Source organism: Semicossyphus pulcher, unplaced genomic scaffold (assembly GCF_022749685.1).
Source record: "Semicossyphus pulcher isolate SPU_LCO1_2020_fin unplaced genomic scaffold, fSemPul1.0.p SCAF_27, whole genome shotgun sequence".
NCBI classification, from domain to species: domain Eukaryota; kingdom Metazoa; phylum Chordata; class Actinopteri; order Labriformes; family Labridae; genus Semicossyphus; species Semicossyphus pulcher.
The window spans coordinates 3,186,424-3,209,929 of record NW_027211701.1 but is presented as its reverse complement, the minus strand read 5'-3'; the positions used below and the strand labels follow the sequence as shown (position 1 = coordinate 3,209,929).

The 23,506-nt window shown below is 42.8% G+C and overlaps 1 protein-coding gene and 2 non-coding genes across 3 annotated transcripts in view; 1 reads left to right on the top strand and 2 right to left on the bottom strand.

Moving 5' to 3' along the window:
- Nucleotides 1-11,617: 11,617 nt before the first annotated feature.
- Nucleotides 11,618-11,690, bottom strand: trnak-uuu (transfer RNA lysine (anticodon UUU)). Its single transcript has one exon. It is a non-coding gene; the product is annotated as a tRNA-Lys (tRNA).
- A 1,611-nt stretch (nt 11,691-13,301) lies between these two features.
- On the bottom strand, nt 13,302-13,374 carry trnat-ugu (transfer RNA threonine (anticodon UGU)). The gene has a single exon. It is a non-coding gene; the product is annotated as a tRNA-Thr (tRNA).
- Nucleotides 13,375-15,816: 2,442 nt separating this feature from the next.
- Nucleotides 15,817-23,506, top strand: part of LOC138604874 (E3 ubiquitin-protein ligase DTX4-like) — a 43,561-nt gene continuing 35,871 nt past the window's right edge. The window contains exons 1-2 of the mRNA XM_069676904.1: nt 15,817-16,195; nt 16,427-16,653. Of these exons, the coding sequence (XP_069533005.1) occupies nt 16,194-16,195; nt 16,427-16,653 (229 nt within the window). The 5' untranslated portion in view covers nt 15,817-16,193. The remainder of the gene's footprint in view (nt 16,196-16,426; nt 16,654-23,506) is intronic.

The window sequence follows — 23,506 nt, the reverse complement described above, 5'->3', positions numbered from 1 at the left end:
TGTGAACCTGGGAGCTGTGTTGTCTGTGGCACTAGCCCCTAGTAGGTTCTCCCAAGGCAAATTGGTCCCAGGGGAGGGACCAGAATAAGAGTGGTTCAAAAACCCCATATGAAAAGGCAGAAACCATAGACTGTATAAAAAGATGGATGACATGACAGCTCCCTTAAAGTGAAGCCAAAGAATTTCGGGCGCCCCCTGCTGACTGGCTGCAGTATAGGTCATAAAGCCCGCCTCCTCCATGTTAACAGGTGGGACATGGGTCAAACTATAAATTCAAAATACATGTCCGATAAATTCTTCTCAAACATGGTTTCTGTCATTATAGCTAGTTATTGTCATGCTGATTTACATCCAAGTGTTCATTTTTCTGACAAGTTTATTTTTAATTAGTTATTTGATGCTGTCAAAATGATGATTGACAGCTCTGTTGACAAATTCGCCCCTTCTGCAGCCAATCAGGTCCGGGTGAGCAGAGTGGAGGACGATCCGCGATAGGAAACGTAACAAAAACAATCACTAGTCATTGAAGTTTCCATACCTGTGAACGTTGACCTCAGACCAACACAGAGAAGCTGTTCTGCTGTTAAACACACCGGCGTGCGGGATCCTTGCTGTTTTTTCGGTAAGTTAAGTGTGTGTATGGGTTAGCGGAAGTGGCTATGGCCGCTTCACTCGCCGATCTCTACTGCGCAGTCTCTGGCTCCATATGACGTCACCATCGCAAGATTGCAGCGCCTATCATGGGGGCTATTTTGGCATCACTTTGGTACAATGGGAGCAGACGGAGACGTGTTGTCCATCTATATATACAGCCATTGGCAGAAACGTGGTACAGCTACCTCGCCGGGATCAGGGAGAACCAGAGCTGGAGCGCTACCAACTAGATATACCAGGGTTTATGTTAGCTGGTATCTACTGGCTTTTTGCTGGTATTGTGTTGTTGTCCTGCACATAAAGCTAACAGCAGCCAAAACGTCTGGCAGTAAAATATGCCAAAAATAAATAAATAAAAATTAATAAAGGTGTAACAAATATTTTGTTACCTAAAAGATGTGTTACCAAGACAGAAACTTTCAATGAAATAGCACTGTGATAACACCACCAAGTCGCAAAAAGGCGTGCTTGTGTCTCAGATGAAAGTCATTCATTTCAGTTTGCTGAATTGACAGACATATTAAAATCTCTGAAAGCTGCTGATTTTGACAGAGACTCAATACAAACACAATGACTCTGTAAACGACATAGAAATAGCCCTGGAAAAAACTTTGACTGAGGAGCTTGATGACAAAATCAAGAGATGTAACTTTCCTGATTTTATAACTAATGAAACTGAGAACATCACAGCAGACAAAAAAACTCATAATGTCTACTATAGCGTTCATTTGGGGACTGTGCATTTACCGTACAGGAGGATGGTCTCAAGGAGATGAGGAAATCAGCCGAGTGACAGGTCTCGGGTCCGACGGCGCAAGTGTAATGACAGGTGTACACGCTGTAGTTTGCGCACTCCTGAAAAAGGACAGTCCGTTTTCGATCCAAGTGCACTGTGTTGCCCACTGTGTGACATTGGCCACAACAGATGCGTCCAAAGCTGTTCGAACAGTTTCAAACTACAAAAGCACAGTGAATGTAGGCCATGTCCACACGGAGACGGAGCCGACTTCGTTTTGAAAAAGTTTTCCGTAAACACGGTGCCGTCTCAGGAAATGTTTGCATCCCCACAAAACCACTGAAACGCTGTAATATACACGACCAGCCTGTGGGTGGCGCTGTAACGCAGCCACACAAATACAACAAACCGGAGAAGAAAAATAGAGCATGCGTATAAGTGTAACAACAAAGAAGAAACACAAGCAGAAGACGATGGCGCAAAATATGAGTGGAACTAGAAAAGAGACCTTTGTGTGGACTGACGACGAGGTTGAACTTCTGCTTCGGTTTCAAAAATAAGCATATACGGGCTCCTGAAAAGCCAGTTCCATGTGGACGAAACGACCATACGACAAAAAAAAAAACTGGCCTGCGCTCATAATGGAGCTGAATGAAGAGGCTGTAGATAGCAATTCTCAAGGTCTTCTCAGCCAGATTCAAACTTATAGATTCATTGTCCTGACCCATACACTTTCAGATGTCCTGCCAGTAATGAACATACTAAATCTGTGTTTCCAGAAGGAAGATGTTAATTTAGCCAACATCAGACCGATGGTGCAAGACACTGTAGCCACTCTGACGCAGCTTAAAGACATGCCAGGCTCAGAAGAACAGGACTTCAACCGTGAGTTTGTTGACGGCCAGTTCAAAGGCATCACAGTGACACAGACCGCAGAGAAATGTGTGCACACATTCAAAAGTATGAGGAAGCAGAACATCGATCACCTCATTGATGCTCTTGAGAAGAAGTTTTCCAAGAATGATCTAGAAATCCTCAGCTGCTTGGATCCAGTCTTCAATCCTGCCAGATACCCAGCAACTGACGGTGAGTCTTGTCAGCCCGTGTAAGTCCAGAGTGGTGCTCTACACGGTATCGGGAGTACTTTTAAGACATTTAATTCTGGCATGATAAATACACTTTTAGGCTAATCCTGTGTTTTGTCATATGTTATCTGATGAGTCTGATCTCCTGTGTCCATGAGTAAATGACAAAACACTTGATTAATTAGGCTAAGTAAAATTGTTGGATTAAAACATTCCTGCAAATGTGGTGATCGGGTTCAAGCTTTGTATAGGCTATTGTTATATTAAAGTTCATTTATTATCTAAACTTCACTGCAAAAGCTGAAAGAAATAGCTGTGATACTGTGGTCAATTGTAGCCTAGATAATTGAAAATGGTCATGTTTTTCATTCGAGTTAACGCTGTATGCTAAAAGAGCAATCGAGACATGGATTGCTCATTTTGGCACAGCAAAGGAAACGACAAGGAGACTGACAACGACACAGTGCAACCGATTGTTTGAGTCTCAGATGCTGGGCGAGATGCAATGCCAATAATGAAAGCGCTGCGTGGCTATGGTGGGTTGAAATTCCATACGACCTGTGAAACTCATCCGGGAAAAAAATCTGCCCTGACTGGGCAAAGCTGGCCAGCACAATTCCGGTGTCGACCATGCCTGTAGAGCGTGGATTCTTGCTCCAGATCCAGATAAAAACAGCACTGATAGCCCTTTTGTACCAATGCGAACCTGGTTCTAGTTCAGGGCTCGTGCTCGTGCTGGTTCGGAGCTGGTTCAACTTGTGAACCAACTCAGAACCTGTTTTTCCACCCTCTGGAACCCATGGAAGAGCCATGTAATGACGTCACTCTATACGTGACTGCTTTTCCCAGCAGCAACTTTCCCTCACAATAACAACAATGGCGGACTACATGGCATGTCCAACACGTGCTACTTGACGTGCTTTCCATGGACGGAGACGGAAGAAAGGTAATGATCCACTCATTTTTATTCTTAATAAGACTGAAAGTAAGATGTTGTTAGCCTCGCTGCTAGCCCGCTAGCTCAATTTAGCTTGTTATTTAGCATTGATTAAACTGGTGTCTATTAAAGGTGCTATATGTAACTTTCAGAAAATCCTCATTCCTAGCAACACGGTCGGCGGTTGATGGAACTGCAGTCAACCGTCTTGACCGGTATCATGTTGACGGGCATCACGTTGTCCAAAATCAACACTGTTTGTCATAATACATAAGTTAGTATCATGTTAGGTGGCTACGTTTTTTGTCAAGCTAGACTGTCAACACTGACATACACACTCGGATAGTATGTTGGTTGTCATAACATCAGTTAGCATGCTAAGGTTAGCCAACTAGCTCTAACATAACTACACTGCATGGATCTGGCATTGTGCTTCGTAACCAAACGGGAAATTACTCAATTACCAGCCAGATCAGCCCCCGTGAGTCTGCGTGAATTAGCTGATGTTACCTACTTGACGGCGTTTTGCTACGTTGCCCAACTGGCAAATCGTCTGCAATAGCAGACAAGCTAACGGTAGCTTGTTGTCAGCTTACAGCTGGCTGGCTTACCTTAGCCTAGGCAGGTAATGCTATGATATTGGCTAATAGAAAACAATCGTTAGTTATACGCTTTGTTCTGCTACATAATTTACAAAATCAACACAGTTTGTCAAGTTAGCTGGTGAAGTTTATGTCAAGCTAGACTGACAACACTGACATACACACTCAGATAGTATTTTGGTAGTCATAACGTTAGCGAGCATGCTAAGGTTAGCCAACTAGCTCTAACATAAATACCCTTATTTATTCAGTCTATGATAAATACTCTGCACGACTCCGGCATTGTGCTTCGTAACCAAATGGCAAATTACGCCAACGAACCAGCAAATCATCACAAGCGTTAGCGAACATTAGCCAGACAGGGCAGGGTGGCTGGAGAGAGCTGGGATGAAGCACTAGTGCTGTGAGAGAAAAAACGCTGCACCCGGTGAGAGATAAAACACTGCACATGGGTTTTGTTTCTATGACAACAAGAAGTTGTGGGTCTGTTTTGATCCCCAAAAGCAATCAAAGGTCTTCATGATTCGCATGCCCTGCCGATGATGACTCTAGTTTTCTCCCTGACGTTGATCACATTCCTGTTTGGTTAGACGGGCTTCACTAAATAAAACTTTTTAATGTTTTTATTCTTCTGTGTAGTTTGTGTTGGTGTTGTTGTGGGTGCCGGTCATTTGTTGGCATTATCCAGCTCCATTTCACAGCTTGTGTTGTGTTGCACACTGTTGACTATAGTGGTGTAGAATGAGCTCTCGGCAGAGGTACTTGTGAATGCACAGATACGTCACATCCTCTTGTTCCAAGGAAAAACTGGCCCGAGTTCTTTACAATAAAACCAGCCCACAGGTTTTTTAGGCAAATGGAGGAAGTTGGTGAAGGTGTCAATTTATCAGTTCCTCTACTATCCCTTCACATATTGGCATTAAAAAATTATATTTGATTGATAAATATATGTAAAATCTTACATATAGCCACTTTAAACAAATCAGTAATCTGTTACTACGTTTTCCAGGGAGTGTACATGACGCCAGAGTTCTTAAACTCGCTCATCTGGATGCCATCAGCGACGGGGAGTTGCTGGGGCAAAACAAAGTGACCATCTCTGGCTGTGATGTTGGACATGACCTGATCAGTGGCCCGCTGCCGTACCCAATGCAATACCGGCTCATGAAACATTTTTCAGATACTTGCAGACTGAAACCTGCTGTGTAACACAAAAAACTGGTTCGCAATTGAGCACCGGCCCCGAACTGGCCCACACAAAGAGCAGTTCAGAGTATGCAGACTTCTTGGAGTCACTTGGCGGAGTCCTGGAAGGGGTTCCGCCTAGAGAATCTATAGTTCTACCGGGGGATTTTAACACTAACTTGGGCAATGGTGGAAAAACCTGGAGAGGGGTGATTGGGAGTAATGGCCTACCCGATCTGAATCTGAGTGGTATCTTGTTATTTGGACTTCTGTGCTCGTCATAGATTGGCCATAACAAACACCATGTTCGAACATAGGGCTCATAAGTGTACCTGGTACCACAGCACCCTGGGCCGTAGATACATGATCGACTTTGTGGTCGTTTCATCAGACCTGCGTCCGCATGTTTTGGACACTCGGGTGAAGAGAGGAGCAGAGCTGTCAACTGATCACCACCTGGTGGTGCGTTGGATCAGATGGCGGGGGAGGCTACGGGACAGACCTGGTAAACCTAAACGTGTAGTGAGGGTGAACTGGGAACGTCTGGCGGAGGCTCCTGTCCGCAAGGTCTTCAACTCCCACCTCCGGAAGTATTTCTCTTGCATCCTGGGGGAGGTTGGGGACATGGAATCCGAATGGGCGTTCAAAGCCTCCATTGTTGAAGCGGCTACAAGGAGTTGTGGCCAGAAGGCTGTTAGTGCCTGTCGTGGCGGCAACCTGAGAACCCGTTGGTGGACACCAACGGTGAGGGAAGCTGTCAGGCTGAAGAAGGAGGCCTTTCGGACTTGGTTAGCCCAGGGGTCTCCAGAGGCAGCAGATGGGTACCGAGTGGCCAGAAGGGCTGCAGCTTCTGTGGTTGCGGAAGCAAAAACCTGGGTGTGGGAGGAGTTCGGGGAGGCTATGGAGAAGGACTTTCGGTTGGCCTCAAAGAAGTTCTGGCAAACCGTTAGACGACTCAGGAAGGGGAAGCAGGGATTGGCTCAAGCTGTTTTTAGCAGGGGTGGAGAACTGCTGACCAGGACTGAGGATATTGTCGAGCGGTGGAAGGAACACTTTGAGGAACTCCTGAACCCAGCCAAAACATCCTCTGATGAGGAGGCAGAGTCTGAAGTTCCAGGGGAAGCCTTATCTATATCTGTGGCAGAGGTCGCTGAGGTAGTCAAGAAGCTCCTCAGTGGCAAGGCGCCAGGTGTAGATGAGATTTGCCCTGAGATGCTAAAGGCTCTGGACATTGTTGGGCTGTCGTGGCTGGTACGCCTCTTCAATGTTGCGTGGAGGTCTGGGACAGTACCTGTGGAATTGTAGACCGGGGTGGCGGTTCCCATTTTTCCCACTACTCAGCCTCCCAGGTAAAGTTTATTCCAGGGTGCTTGAAAGGAGGCTCCCGCCGATTGTCTAACCTCGGATACAGGAGGAACAATGTGGATTCCGACTTGGCCTTGGAACAGTGGACCAGCTCTTTACCCTGGCAGGGCTGCTTAGGGGGGCATGGGAGTTTGCTCATCCAGTCAACATATGCTTTGTGGACTTGGAGAAGGCTTATGATCGTGCCCCCCGGGTGGTCCTGTGGGGGGTACTGCGGGAGTATGGGGTACCGGGGCCATTGATACGAGCCATCCGGTCGCTGTATAATCAAAGTGAGAGCTGTGTCCGCATCCTCGGCACAAAGTCAAACACTTTCCCAGTGCATGTTGGCCTCCGCCAGGGCTGTCCATTGTCAACGATGCTGTATGTTATTTTCATGGACAGGATCTCAAGGCGCAGCTGAGGGGAGGAGGGTTTCCAGTTGGGGGACCTCAGGATTTCATCTCTGCTTTTTGAAGATGATGTTGTCCTGTTAGCTTCATCAGCCTGGGACCTCCAGCAGGCATTGGGGCGGTTTGCAGCCGAGTGTGACACTGTTGGGATAAGAGTCAGCACCTCCAAGACTGAGGCCATGGTTCTCTGCCGGAAACGGGTGGAATGCCCCTCCGGGTGGGGAGTGAGTCTTTGCCTCAAGCATAGGAGTTCAAGTATCTCGGGGTCTTGTTCACGAGTGAGGGTAAAATGGACCATGAGATTGACAGGCAGATCGGTGCAGCATCAGCAGTAATGCAGGCGTTGTACCGGACCATGGTGGTGAAGAGGGAGCTGAGCCTGAAGGCAAAGCTTTCGATTTACCAGTCGATCTACGTTCCAACCCTCACCTGTGGTCATGAGCTTTGGTAGTGACTGAAAGAATGAGATCGCGGATACAAGCAGCCAAAATGAGTTTCCTTCGGAGGGTGTCTGGGCTCAGCCTTAGAGATAGGGTCAGGAGCTCAGAGATCCGGGGGGGAGCTCGGAGTAGTGTCACTTCTCCTTCGCGTCGAAAGGAGCCAGTCGAGGTGGTTCGGGCATCTGGTTAGGATGCCTCCTGGGCGCCTCTCTTTGGAGGTTTTCCGGGCACGTCCAACTGGGAGGAGACTCCCTCTGGGAGGATTATATATCCCGTCTGGCCTTGGAATGCCTCGGAATCCCCCAGGAGGAGCTGGAAAATGTTGCTGGGGAGAGGGACGCTTGGGTCACCTTACTGAGTAGGCTGCCACTGTGACCCGGCCCCGGATAAGCGGAAGATAATGGATGGATGGATGGATGGAAGCAGACTATTACACATTTTTTTTGCAATCTCTGCGGGGGGGGGGTTCAGCCTCTTTCCCGTTGAGGATTATAGAAGCTGTGCTGGAAATTATGAATGAAATTTTGACAGCATTTTAGTTACAAATTCAGGAGGCTCATCTCGCAACTCATGATGGAGAGGGATTCTCAGAAAGAACAAGTTCAAATCCATTACAGGAGTGTAATATCAATAGCCCTTTTTACACTGCGGTTCCGCCTCAGCGCTGCTACAAAGCTCCGCCGTGATGCAACCTTTGCCATTTTACGTTAGACCAAGCAATGCTGGCGTTAAGACGCCCCAGTGTGTGTTTTACATAGCATTCCGGTGTTGCGGAAGAAAAACTTCTCAACAAACAGTGGGTGCTTCAAATACACTCACAGCACTGTTCTGCCCTGCTGGCTCCGCTGTTTATACAGACTCTGTCATGCCTGTTACTACCTCCGATGCCGGCTCAGAGGCAGAACGACTTTGCCCCACCATTCCGCCTCTGTGCGTTTTACATAGAAAATGGAACGTAACAGAGGCGCAATAGTCCTGCCTTGAGCTGGCAGTGTAAAGGGGGCTACTATGATTAGAAAAAGGCATACAGGCAGCATGAAGAAAGGAACATTTTTCCATCTTTTATCAGGCTCAGCAGTTATTTCTCAGGAAATTCAGAGGAATTGATTGATTTCACCTGCTTTATTTGCCTTGTTTTTATGACTGCTTGTTGGCTTGCTTAATTGCTTTATGTGCTTTGTCTTATTTGTGTGAAGCACTTGTAACGTGAGTTTAGAAAGGTGCTGTATAAATAAAGATTATGATTATAATTATTGTTATTGTTGTACGGCCTATTAATATTGAAATGATAGGAAGGTAGGAAGCGGTTATACCCAGAACCTTGACATCATATGGGGATAATGTCAGTAAATTTGAGTAAAATAAACAGGCTTCTTATCCCGTGCAGTGTGAGTTAGTTGCATTACAGCCTTTAAAGGTTGCCGGCTAAACCAATGTGCTGGAGAAATTTCACCACGGTTAAACCGTTTTAATCATGTACACACCAAAGCATGTATGACTAGGGCACATTAAGGGAAAGGACCTAAAATGAAATCTGGAGCTTTCTTCTGAATATGCCATTATGTGCATGAAGGGAATGTGTCTGCTAAAAGTAACTTATAGCCTACTGGGAAAAGAAAAACAGCCATTTTATTAAATAATTGCAGGGTTGCAGGTTAACTGCATTTGGTTGTTTTTGTTTGTACACCTTCATTTATTGCAATCTGCTGGTTTTCAAGGCCATAAAAGTTCCTCATGTGCCATTAAACTGAATATAAACTGAAGTTTTAATAAAATATACTGTGTGACTCATTACACAGCATCATTTATAACTCTTAATGCCAAAAGTTACTATTTGAGTTTTAATGGATGTTTTACAGCTCTACATGCCTTTGATGTATATATTTAAAACTAAATACATATTTTTTCAAATACTTTTATTTTTTATTACTGCTTCTTTTGTTTTATTACATTTTAAAAAATGTTGTGTGTATTTTATATTTAATATTTACCCTTCTTAAATGGAGCCTCCCAGCTACAGAATTTCACACAATTGTAGGCCTACTATACTTGTATAACCGGAGCGACAATAAACATCTTGAATCCACATTTTTCTCATCAAATCAAGTACTTTTGAGATGCAAAATATTATGCATAGTACTGATTTTCATACTGCAGCTTTGCAAAAAAGTTGGCTGTGGTTTGAATGTCAGTAACTGTGAAAAACTTAAAAAAAAAGTTTTTGTGGTTATGCAAAAATAGAAAGAAAAAAAAAAACCTGAAAATAAGATTCTAATATATCTTTTTGTTTTTTAACAAATTTAAATGTATATGTTATGATACACGTTATTTAGTGTCCTGTCACATTTAGGCCTCCATACATACCAATGACTCATATGCTTCAAGCTGCAGGAGAGAAGCCTTCGATGCGACGGCATAAAGGCAAAATGTATCTGCCCGAACAGGGACTTGAACCCTGGACCCTCAGATTAATAGTCTGATGCTCTACCGACTCTGGGGAACAATAGTCTATACAGAGGGGGGAAGAAAGAGGAAAGAAGGGGAAGAAGGGGGAAGGAAGAAAAAGAGAGGAAAAAGGGGAAAAAAAGGGATTATATGGCATAAGAAAAACACTTATTAGTATTCAGAATTAATTAAATCAGTACCATTTGTCATTCTGTGTTTTATTATGCATTCATGATGCATGATGCAGGAAAGCGATATTGTGATTTCAATTCTTCCTCAGAAGTTTTATTGACATTAATTCATAGAACTGTATTAGGTATGACATTATTTCTAACTAATGAATTGAAAAAATTAGCTTTTAGCATCTCCTTCCCATTTAAGAAAGGTCTATTTTATAGCCACAGTATCATGGTACTGTATTGTGTTATCATGCATGGTGGGGCAAAAAGCAAAACCATGTTTGACTCCTGGTATTACACTGAGATTTAAATAAGTCAAATGAAAGAATTGTTGTAGAAACAAACCACATATTTATTATAAATAGAAAACACAGTGAAAACAAAGACGTCCCACCCCCCAAACCCTCTCTTTCACGCACCCCATCTCCACACACACGCACACAACATTATGGAACGACAATTAATTGAACACAACAAAAGAAATGAGAAAAATGATGCCAAAGTGTATTAATCAAATGACTCCAGTAGTGCAAAGAACACAATAATGAATAAATACAATACCAAAAAAAAGAATAAAATACAAAAAAAAAAAAAATACAAATCTCTGCCCTTTTCCACTAAATGTCTTCCAGCCACTGCTCCAGTGGCATCCCTGCATGGGTCTGACAGTAGATGGTCTGTGGCCACTTTCTTCGGTGGCTACACTTTCTTGGGAGGCTAAAGAGAAGCAGAAACATTAGTATAAAGAACACATCATCAACAATCTGCACATGACAATTTGATATTAGTTTACAAATACCTTCTTAGTATGGAAACCACAGTCACATGTCTGTGGGCCCTTGAACAGAGTTGCCTGCCCCCTCAGCTGTTTGAGATGTTAATAAATAATCAATAAGCTCATGAAATAGGGAGATGTTATATTCTATATATAAATAACTTAACCGAAATGTCCTCAACAACGTTAGTACCGAGATGATACGACAACGATGTGCGGAGATACAAGATGCATGACGATGTAACACGACAAAATACAATACAAACATAACTTACACGTCTCTAAATCTGACAACAATAATCATTGTAGTGAATGGAGACATCGACCGTGTTAACCAAGACGACTGTCGGTCTTTTTTTTTTATATACCGACAACTGGATTTGACACAAAGACGCTAACCACAATGACGCGAACGATCAATATAATAATATATGGATGACAGTAGTTGTATTGATGCCATTTACCTTGAGATTGAGAGCTGAAATTCCGCTTCGAGTTTGAGTTTGCCGCCGCATCCGGTACCCCGCAGAAAGTTGGACTTGCGTGGCTAAGATTGGCTGAAAGCAGGGAGGGGGCGGGAGCTAGAAAGCTGAAATCCTCTGAGCGCCATTGGTTGGGAAAGATGAAAATTCTGAAATCCCCGTAACGCGATTGGCTTTGAAAGCTGAAATCGGGAGGACGCGATTGGAGGCTCGGAAACAGTCGGACGGGGGTGAGGATATATATATATATATATATATATATGTCATGCCACTTATATATATACATTTATATAGGTGATATATATATATATATAGTATATAAAATTATCGAAAACATTACCGCCCGAACAGGGACTTGAACCCTGGACCCTCAGATTAAAAGTCTGATGCTCTACCGACTGAGCTATCCGGGCTCTGAAAGCTGCCTACATGACAATACAATATGAATTTACTGTATCTCTACTGTAGGCCTGTTTTCGTGTCTGTCTATGACAGCACACTCCCGTTTTTACCCCAATTTTCTACATTTCTAAAACGTTGTGTACATGTTTTGTTGAGGTTAGACAAAGAGATAGTTAGCTAGGTAAGGAAACACATTGCGTGGGTTAAAAACAAGTCTATGTTATATTTTCGTCTCACGCTGGACTCAAACTTCTGAATTGGCTGAAAGTCCCACTTTAATGGACCTACACAATACCGGGTTTTCCTACTACGTCCCTCCTAGCAGTTGATCTGTCTGATACGGCCGCAAATAGTTTTTCAAAACGACTTCAGACCCGGTCTAGTAGGGACCCGACCTGAGCCAACAGAAACTACTACGGTAAGTGTCTAAAAAGATTTGCTAACATAATGTTTACTTCATTAAATCACGATCTTACCTGTGTACCAGCATGTGTTATTGACCACAGGCTGTGAGGAGGTACAAACTGGAAACAGAAAACACATAATTTTAAGGTTTATTGCTTCAGTTACATTAATGTATAAGGAAATGTTTCAGAAAGAAACGTACAGAAAGTCTCTACAGTCATCCACAAGGCTTGAACGCTGCATGGTAATATTTTTAATAAACGCAAGCAAAGCAAAGCAAAATCTCTTTGTGAAAAGTGCAATTTTTCAATTTGTTTTCAGTATTTGGCAAGGAAAACAGCCAGAATTATAGATGTTGGAAAAGTTAAGGGTTATCAATAGTTTAGAAAGCAAAGTCTAGCATTCTGCTAGGTTCATTTTAAAACTCAATTCCACAAGCCTTTAACTTGTAAAGATAAACCAAAAATAAAAAAGAATAAAACATTTTGGACCAATTGAAAGCGGTTAAGGGAAGCCCAAGATATACCCGTATAGTATGGAGGGCATTAGAGAAGTCCAAAAGGGACAAAACAAAAGCATTCACAACCCTGTGGAAGTCATAAAGGATAAAAAGGATTTAATTTTAGAAATTAACTTGAACTGAAAAAAACATGCCTGTACAACTTTCTCTACCTGATTATTAAAGCAAAGTTCACAATCAATAGCAATGCTGGAGTTCCTTGCAGTTGTAGGCTATAGCACATTAAAGAACAATTTGGAGTTGACCCAAAGAGCTCTAGTAGCCTACATGTTTACATGGATAAAGTAATGATAGAAAAGGAATTAATATATAATGTAGTACACTCAGTGCCTATAATAATAAAATCAGACTCAAAGTTATAAAATATGAAGAAGAAATGAATAAAACCACAAGACAGAGTAAAATACAAGAGTCACACTAAAAGGTTAAAGTGGGTATAGCATTAAATAATAATTTTAAAAAATCAAATGAAGAAATGATCTCGGAAAATCATCCTGTAAAAATTTGTAACACTCATTTCCTAAAATAAGAGTAGTTACTTATGTCTTGATCATTGAGTATAGAGTCATACTAGTGTAGATTTTACAATGGTTAAACCTAGACTTGAATATTTTGTTCCTTTCTGTACAGTGCTTTACATATATAAAAAGATTTTACAGAAAACTCTTCTCAATCAATAAAAATGAAAATGTTGGGCAGGCCCCAGCGAGATTTGAACTCGCGACCCCTGGTTTACAAGACCAGTGCTCTAACCCCTGAGCTATGGAGCCGTGCTTGCTTCATGTGACGTCACAATTCTAAAAAAAGTTGGACTTCAGAGCAGTTACTTCTGTCATGAAGGTGTTTTTAAATAGCATTTGGGTTAAAAACGAATTTTGCCCCTACAGTTAACACTGGAAACGATCACGGCTACTCGCCGCACTGAGCTGGCATTAGCCTTTATAGGAATAGACGAGAAAAAAAGGCGTTGAACTACGTTTTAAACCGACGATATACATTCACAACACAAAATGTGTAATGTATTAGCAGTTATCGACGACATGGTAATGTATACGCGCCCTCAGACTACCTCGACTGCTTTTAACTTGCATTATTTCGACTTAAAACAGCGTTTAAAATAATATTGATGTAATTTACATTTTGTCCATTAGATGGCAGCATGTGGCCACTTTCAAAAAGATGACCCCCTGTAGTAGGCCTAAACACCACGGTACGGTAAATGTTGTGACTGTAAAATTTGGGTAAAGTAATGATTATATTAATGGCATATTGTTAATTCCTATGCTTGTAACTAACAGTTATTCTAAGGTCTAAAACAGAATAGGTCAAACCAAATATTTAACTGCGTTACACAGTACTCAACAGGGGGACCCATGCTTAAATGTTTTTGAAGACCCTTTTCTACTGGTTGTCGATCTCCATGGGGGTTTCCGGGCGTGGTGAGGGGCTGCTGTCCTCCCAGTCCCCTCTGTAACCTCATACCCAGTTTTCCCACACAGCGGTAAAGATGGACGCTGAAGGATAGCGTTAGGGTAAACATGGCAGAGTTTATTTCATCGCATCATGGACCTACTTTGCTTTTCCCTGATCTTAGTCCATTAGAAGGAATCTAATTCTTCTCTGTCGGGATTTTGCATTTTATCTGACAGAGAAAGGCGAGGGGATTTGGGCCTTGTACGATCACCTGGAGTAGAGGGAGAGAAAGAAAGAACCATGGTGGAGACGAGAGGAAGAAGAAAAGGATTTAATTCATGAAGAGGTCTGTGTCGATCCTGGATTTTCCTCCAAGTTTGTCGGACTAGGAGAGTGGACCCAGAAATTCGAATCAACAGGTGAAAAAAGGATATAGTAGAAATATAAACTGGTGCATGTGAAAAAAATAAAAAGTGTTCAACAGCAGTGTAGGGAGGACTTCATGAGCTTGCAGAAGTGTAATCAGTCGACTACTAAGATGGCAGTGAGAACTTGGAATATGACACAGATGTTAAATGAGTTCAGTCGCTACAAAATCTCAATAACATAAAAAGCATTGCCTTTGGGCTAAAATGCACGCTGGACACCTTTTCTTTGTTACATTTGTTATCAGTATAAACTTGAAGTGTTGTGTTCACAGGATCGAGACCAGTTGAACCTGTTCCGATATGACCCGGTGTTGTGCCGCGTTGTGTCTGCCCTCCGAGATTTGCATTCTAATCGCGGGAGCGCGCACATCGCATGCGAAAAAGACCGTACATTGTAATGGTTTCTGTGGTATTTTATAGTTTGAAAACGATTTAAATTTTTTGGGGGAAGTTTTTATTAATCATAAGCAATTTAACAGTAATCTATTTTTCCAAATAATGCATCAAACTTGAAAGTCTCCTATCAGACACTTTAGGTTCAAATACATTTACCAGCTCATATTTTGGGCTGTTTTGATAATTTATTAACCTTTTTTTTCTAAATATCCACAAAGAAAATGTATGTCGCGTTTAAACAGAACATTGCCGTAGGAATCATTACAATGTCCGGTATTTCCACTTGAGCTGTGCGCGTTCCCGCGAGCTGCAGCCACTTCTCGTCGGGTAACACAACTCGGCGTAACACCTGGTTGGAGAGTCGTTAGGTTGCGCTGTTGGAAGCTACTACACTTTAGTGTTGGGAATTCGGCACTTAGAAGGGAGCCGGATCTTATGGCTCCATTCCTGTCTGAGAGCCATTGGAGCCATAAGATCCGAGATGAGTGAGTGAGTCAGACTAACCAACGTGCCTGACCATTTTCTCCAGTGTCAAGACACACGCTTTTAAAATCTAAAAGGAAACAGCAGAATAATGTAGCAACAGTTAATCAATGCCAGTTATTCGCCAATAATTTACGATACAACTCTATATGACTACAGAGAAACAGAAAAACAACAAACCTAGCGGATGGTTATAATGTTGCTCACTGTGGGCAATATGTTGTGGTGACATGATTCCGCTGTACGTGGCCCAGTATAGTGGAGTTGCGGTTGAAAATAGATGCCTGTGATAATCCAGCATAAAGGGGAGTGGATCTAGGACAGGCAGTGAAATTTGGGCACAAAAGAAACCTCACCTATGACTCGGTTCTCGTCATTCGCACCAAAGAGCCGTTCAAAAGAATCGGATAGTTAGCGAACGTCACAACTCTACTACACTTTCCCAACATTTCGGTATGCAACGCCCCAAACTACGGGAGGAAAACACACACACTAGCTGTTGCTATCTCCACCCTGCAGAAGCTGCTTCAGTCGGGAGTTAATTTTAAACGCTTTACGAGAAATATCAACCGGAACGTTATTGTTTTAAACCGAGGAGATTTCTTCCACTGAGCCAAAATCTCACAAAAGGCCGTCCCTGGAAATAAGCGATTCGCCGGAGAAGCTATCCGTGTGTCTGGAGCAGGGACTGGACCATACAAATCTAAATACAAAGGCCGCTTCGTTGTCCGTTCACTTTGCGGCTGTTTTACCACCATAACACGGTGTTATAACACAGGCAGTACACCGTGATTTCCTTCTCCGCTTGGCCATGCGAGGAGCTCGGATGTCCGCAGAAGAATGTGTCGCTCTCTCCCGGCGTTAGCTCCATGTAAGACACACAGCTTTGTTTAGCTTTGGGGTACAGTGTGTTTTCTTACTAATTTATCATATGAAATCGCAAAATTGGAATTAAAATACAGATAGTATTGTGTGCAAATACCACAGTGTTTGTTGTGTGGTTGGCCTGTCTGCTCCAGGCAAACAAATCCCTCACTGCATAAAGCAATGATGAAAAATAAAGAGTGTTTTCTTGTTAATTAATCATAAATTTTCTCTGCAGGGCCAACAGTAACAACATGCTCCTGGCCTCTGCCGTGGTGGTGTGGGAATGGCTGAACGAACACGGCCGTTGGCGGCCTTATAGCCCTGCCGTCTCCCACCAGATAGAGGCGGCCATCCGGAGCAGCGACCCCCGCGGAGGGAGCGTGGTACTCGGCCAGGTGGACAGCCGGCTCTCGCCCTACATCATAGATCTCCAGTCCATGCATCAGTTCAGACAGGACACGGGTAAGAACACATGACCTGAGAGGATGCACTGTGCATGGATGTCATGTTTGGGCTTTTTATTGAGGGTTCAGGGTCATACAACTCTCCTTATAATATAGAACAGTGCTAACTGGTGCTAAAATGTCATTGTGGCATCTTAAGGTGGTTCATGATACAATCTGCCTATTTGCATCTGCTTGCCGTTTGTTTCTGATCGTGGTTATGGCTTTTTTTATTACAACTTTTCGCTCCAAATCATGGTTGAATACACCACTGTTTCAGATGCAGTGTAGCTCTCTTCGGTCTGGACCCCAAATGTAAGAAACTGAGAGTATTTCATGAGATTCAGTTGGTCTGCCATCATGCTTTCGTTTAACAACAGCACACCAGATGTTTGTACAAGATTTACTTTGCAATGTGTTTTGCAGTACAGGCAAATCAATCTCAAAAGACACCAACTCTGTATTTTCATATTATTGCACACAATTTGAATGGTGTGTCATGAAATCTATAAACATTGAGACTAGCATGAAGTATGTAGGTTGCCTCAATATGGTTGTTCTTCAAAGTTGCTTGCTTGTTGTCTTGCAAAAGGACCAGAGAAACAATTTTCACTTCCAGTGTAGTTATTACAGCATCCTTCTGTCCTTCTGTATTGCACTTAAACGACAGCAAATATGTTGATTTTGGGTTCATAACAGTGTGGTAAGCCTGATTGCGGCCGATTGTGTGACTTTCTAGACACCGCCGGTCCTTCAGAGATGGATTGACAGGCGCTCCGAAGCTCTAATAGAGGTACAGAGAAGTGCCTGACTTTGCTAAAATGTCGGCAACAAGTAGTTTTAGGTTTTTAGGAAGCGGGGGAAAGTTACTCGTTAATTTTTTCTTGAAATGTCCTGCACTTCGCAAACTATAAAGTATGCAACTATTGTGTGGCTCAGCCTGAGACAATATGTTTGTTGCCAGGGCTGTTCACAAACACCAGATTGTTTTCAGCATGCTCACAGAACAGACAGCTAGCGGACTGTGAGGAGTTGTTTGCAGAATTTGACAAAAAAATGTACTGAATTAGACTCTCATACCCCTCCTTAAAGAGTATTGTGAAACTTCTGTCAGTCAGACTCAGAGATAAAGAGTATGTGTGTGTGTGTGGTTTCTGTTTAGATTCAACAGTATGATGATGTAGAGCAGCTGCAAATGACCATCGAAGCAGCATTCTTTAGGCCTTATCCACGACACACAAACACACACACTTGGGCACACAGCAGCTGCACACTCCTCACACGGAGAGACCTCGATGCCGTGGAAAGAATGGAATATTTCAAGGCCTAATGAGCAGAGAGTTCACTTTAGTTGTGCTCACTCTGTAACACCATCCCCCTCCCTGGGGTCCCTCACCCTCTCCCCCTTCCTCTCCCCCTTCTCTTGTCCAAGTGTTTAGTTTCGTCAATAGGCAAAAGTCCCAAGGGCCTCTTGGATTTGGCTTCGACATGGGAGAGATAGAAAGATACGAGTTTGTGTGTGTGTGTGTGTGTGTATGTAGGATGGGGGGGGTAAGGGAGTGGGAGTGGTTGTTGCAGAAGGAGTAAGATAATTGGGGAGTCTGTATTCTCCTCTCTCCCTCTCTCTTGCTCCCCCTGACTTTCGCTCCTCCACCATTGTTGGATTTTGTTGAACAGATGTGAGTTACTCCATTGTGGCTGTGACACACACACAGAGGAAAGTCTGCTGGTTTTGAGAAGCTGGTTCTGACCTCGGAGGCAGAGAGGAGGCCTTGTTACGTTTGGGGGTCGCTGGTAGTTACAAGTTCAGTAAAGTGTAAGATGAAAAGAGTAGGAGAGTTGAGGTCTGGTGTTTTCATGTGGGTTTGTGTTTTACGTTGGCAAAATATTTTGATTTGCTGGCTCACGCATATCAAATGTTTTGTTTCTTCTAGCTGCTTTTAATTTGCAAGAAGAAATGAAGACTATCCACGTCACCGGGTTCTCATTATCTAGCACTGATGGTTGTTTTTATTGGCGTTGCTGGTGTCACGCATTTGTTGTGGCTTATAAAAGTTACTTTAAACTAGAGCTGCCCTTCTAATAGTTGATAATTCAATGAAAAATCTAACCAGAATCTGGACCCTGTCTGTTGTCCCTGCATCTGTTAGATCTATTTGTAGTTTTACAGCTCATGTTTTCCACGTGTTTTAAAGCTACAGTAGGCAGCTGAAAGATTCCTGATAATCTTAGATTTGAGTGTAGCGGATGTGAAAAGTGCTGTGTGTTTTGTTCGCTCCACTGATTGAATAAAGCACCTGTTTAATGCATCAGTACCGCAATGTCTCACGACTGTTCTCTCTGCTTAGTTAGCTAGTTAGCAGCTAAGAGCCGGGCCAAAGTCAGCATTCTCCCAGCTATGGTTCTGAGGGCCAAACAAGAGGAGCAACGATGTTACACTGTTTAGATACATATTGAGTCTCCTCACTGGTTGTTTTCACACATTAGGAATTGTTAATAACACTGCTTTTGTAGTTAGCTTTGTTGTTAGCAGTTATCTGCGAGCACTGAAGAATATATATATTTTCGTCACATCGCAGGATGTGCGATAGTGAAGCAAAACACGTCAAGCTGCTACTTTATTGCTGCTCAGTGCAAAGCGAAAATTTGTCAGTTTCTCGTTTTCCATGACTAATCTATAGAAAAAGTCAGCCTATTATCACACTAGTGCAGCTCTTCACCTGAGCACAGAGTGAACTGACCGCTGGGCATGCAGTCTGTGTGTCACCTGCCTGCAAACTGTAAACAAGCCTGCTCCCATCACAGAAAATGGCGGCGGGATGATCGAGGCAGACGGTCCGTTACGCAAGGTGGATAATAAGTGTGTGTATTCTCCTCATCAGCGGCACCAGTGCTGGTTAATGCTGTGGCCATGTAAGCGGACCGGTCACAGACCATCAGTGTTGCAAGACTGCATCGTGCATATGAAAAAAAAGGGTCAAAATACCAAACTGCATTGCAAAACTGATGGCGAGACTAATAAAGTTCTTTGAGAAACAAAGATGTCTTAAATTGAAGAATAATAGAAGATGAGTAAAAGCAATTCACAACTCGATCCGGGTCAGACCGGTACCACACAGAACGCAGCTGTCTAGCTGACTGACACAGACTCAAGGTTCACAGTGTGTGTTATACATTACAGAAATAACTCCTTCTCACAGAGACAAAGTAAGGTGTTATTGTTATGACTTTAGCTGAGGCGCCTGACTATCTAGAGTTTACCCCTTGCCACAGAGCTCTTCGCCCTAGACAAGGCCACTAACGATCTCTCTCTCAGACAGAAGGAGCAACAGAAAATCATGCACAAGACCCTGGAGAGGAACAAACACTGTGTCTAAAATAATCAAATGCATCATTAAATTAACCGTAGCTTAATATACCATGATTATTAACTATATAATATTAAAGAAAACACATGATCAAACAGGTTAACATAAAAATGTCCTTCACAGTAGCAACATGGAGGTCCCATCCTTTGTACAAGACGGCAACTGATGAGTCAACTGCAGCCCATTACACAATCATTCCTTCCGTTATAACCCTTCGAAATAAAAGCACCATATCTACACTGGTGATGAAAAGCCTCAGAGTGTCCCACTGTGTGCACATTAGCTTGACAGCTTGGTGCAGAGAGAGCCAGCGGGTCTGTGATGGAAGTTTATGAGGCTCAACATGACAGAAGTCCTGAAACTTTTTTTAGCTGTGCCACATGCTTGGCACTGTTTTAGAAATGGCCATACATATCCCTGCAGAAATCATCGCACATTCAGGGAAGCCGCTTGCAAGCCGCACTCGTGCAAAGATGCAATGAGTGACAGATGCATTGCTGAACTTTGACAGGTCAAAATTATTGTACATTTGGCCTTTTTTGGCATTATTGATCCTACATCGTACAGAGGGCAAAATTATCGTACAAATACGATAGTTATCGTATATCTGGCAACACTGCAGACCGTTCGCGCACACAGTGCGAGGTTGTGTGTACCGACAGGAAGTAGGATACTATGAGCTTTTGTTTCAAAGAGTTGCTGTCACGGGATGATCACCCTAATTCAACACACATTTGAACACCGTTAGAAATGATATGATGACAATACGTATAATTAACACAACTGCAGCCCACACGTCTGTTTGTATTTATTTTATAAAGAAACGTGTCTCTTCACCTGAACTCTCTCTGCTCTTTCATTAGGCTGAACCGAGTGTGGTAAAAGTAGGAGAGGGTTTTTTTGGGAGAGGAAAATGACTTAAAGTCACAAATAAAAAAAGTTTGAGTGTTAATTAAAACACACTGCTTTTATCTGGTGTAATTTCCTGTATATTTTTTATATTGCAATAATTGCACTTTCTTCTAATATCATGCAGCCCTAGTTTATACTGAGTGGAAGTTTGTGTGTAATAAAAATGGTGTGTCGTGTTATCAGCTCATGTTTGAAGGTTGTAGGTGCAGGTTCTTACCACCAATTAGGCAACCAGTAAAACCAGTATTGTTTCTGCTTTCTCAGTCAGCAAAAGCTCATTACAGAGTTTAACCTTTGAGAACATTTTAGTCTCTTAAGCCTTCAGTTACTTACTAATCTTGAAAGCTTTACCTGAAATTGCTCAGTAAGACGCTTGAAAAGATTTTACAGACTTGATTATGAAATACTGATTTAAAATGATATCAAACCTTTGCCATCATCAATGAGACAAAAGCAAAACCAGGCAGAAGAATTTCATACAGCAGTTGAACCCCAGTACCTGATCAGTTTCTCCTATTGACATGAACAGGCTGGATGTGACGACTTTGTGCTCCCGGGGTGTCATACAGGCTCAGGCAGCTGCATCCTGAGGGGTGTTGGAGTGTTCGAGAGGTGCAACAAACTTTGACCCCCTACTTGTCCATCTTTACAGTCATATATGTAACGAAGTTTGCAGCTCCTACTATATATCTCATCATGCTGGTTAAACTGACAACGTGGGGATAAGGCAATGATTCCAGTCAACAGCCTGGTCTCTCTGGGAAAGCTTTGGGTCTTTTTCACGTCACAAGTTGTAGCTCATGTGTCTCGAGAGCTTCATTGATACAAGCACTCTTTAACAAACTGTCAATAATATCTGGTGTCACTTTACAAGAGAGAGTATAAAAGAACATCTTTTAGGAAAAAGTCAGACCCTGACATCAAACATATGACTTTCTTTTGACTCTGTTGTGCTTTCTGTGAAGTAGATTGACACTCTCTTGCACATAGAGCTGGGCTATATGGCTATTTATTATATTGATAAATATTAATAGTATTGCATTTTATATTTGAAGATGCTGCCAGCATCAAGGGTATGCTGATAATGACGGAAACCTGAGGAAACTAATGAAACTTTAATAGTTTTAATAATTGTCCAAAGTTTACCATAATGAGAGTGAAAAACATGGCCTCCTTTGGGTTGGGTGCTTTTACACCTAAAGTCCGTTTGTTTGATCCAAATAAAAAAAAAGACCAAATTGTTACAATGTTTCATTTTACCTCAAGTTTGGTTTGTGTTCACACGGCAGCTTTTACCAGCGGACCAAAGCTTTTGATGCACAAGGAAACTGCTCTTTGATTGGTCGGAATTTCAATGTGGGAAAAGTTCCTGAAGTAAACAAATACAGAGCGCACACTCCTCAATCACGCGATTTCAGACTTTAATGATTTGTTGTTGGAGTTTTTTTTACTTTTAACCGTTCCACAGTTCGATCAGTTTCTTTCTCCTTTAGTTTTTCACCGAACACTTTGAACACCTCCGTGTTCTCGTGCGTTTCCACAAGCGTTTGTGAAATCATCTTGCTGCCTGTCTCTGCAAGTGTCAGCACCCATAATGTGACAGTTTTATGGTTTGCTTCCTGTATTTGGTCCTACTTTAAGTCTGTTAATGTTCACACCTGAATCAAACCGGACCGTGGTTCGTTTGGAAACGGACCGAGTGCACCAGAGTGCAGACCAAACACATTTGTGGACTTTCCGAGTAAAGTCCGGACCAAAGCTGTCAGGTGTGAAAGCACCCAAAGGCTCCGTGCCCACATAACGCCTTTTTCCGGTTGAAAGGCACTGGCACGGCGCTGGGGAGCTCTAGGATGAAATGCTTACCAGCAACTTCTTGTGTCCGGCCAATCTGCTGCCACAAATGGGCTTTTTGGTCTCTATTGTGATACTGTTTGTTTGTCATAGGTACAGCTCCGGGTGGACAGAAATGGCCAAAACAAGTTGCTCCTCCATGTTTGGATAAATAAATAAAATGTGTTTTTTCTCTTAAATGTTTAATTGACTGAATATATTCCAATGAAAGCAACAGCTGTCACAGTAGCAACATATGCCTGAGTCTCTTATCGTGGAAGATGGAATATCTTTGAAGTTGGATTTCTTGTCTTTGGTTTCGCATAAAAAGGGAGTTTGGAAGGAACTTATGTCTAACGTTAGGAGGAGCTCGCCTTGCCACGATGTCAGCAAATGTCTAAAATGAGTTAATTCAAGCTGCTGGGTTTGTAACCACTGAGAGGAAGGTGTGAAAATCGGCCTACGTCAATGTATTTGTTGACGTGTTGGCAGAATTTCATGAAACTTTTATAGACAGATTATGTTTTTTAAAGTGTGATGGCATCTTTTTCCTGCTCCTGTAGCTGATCCTCTTCTCGTTCCAGCTGGTCCTGCTGAAGGAGACACATTCCCAGACCCCCACAATGCCCCGGGGCGTCAGGGTCATGGTAGATGGAGGAGGGGGGGGGTTGGATGGGGGACTCCCCAGAGACGCGGGGGGGGGGGGGGGGGGGCATTGTGTTGACGAGAAAGGGGGAGGGAGCAAAAAACAACCTTTAACAC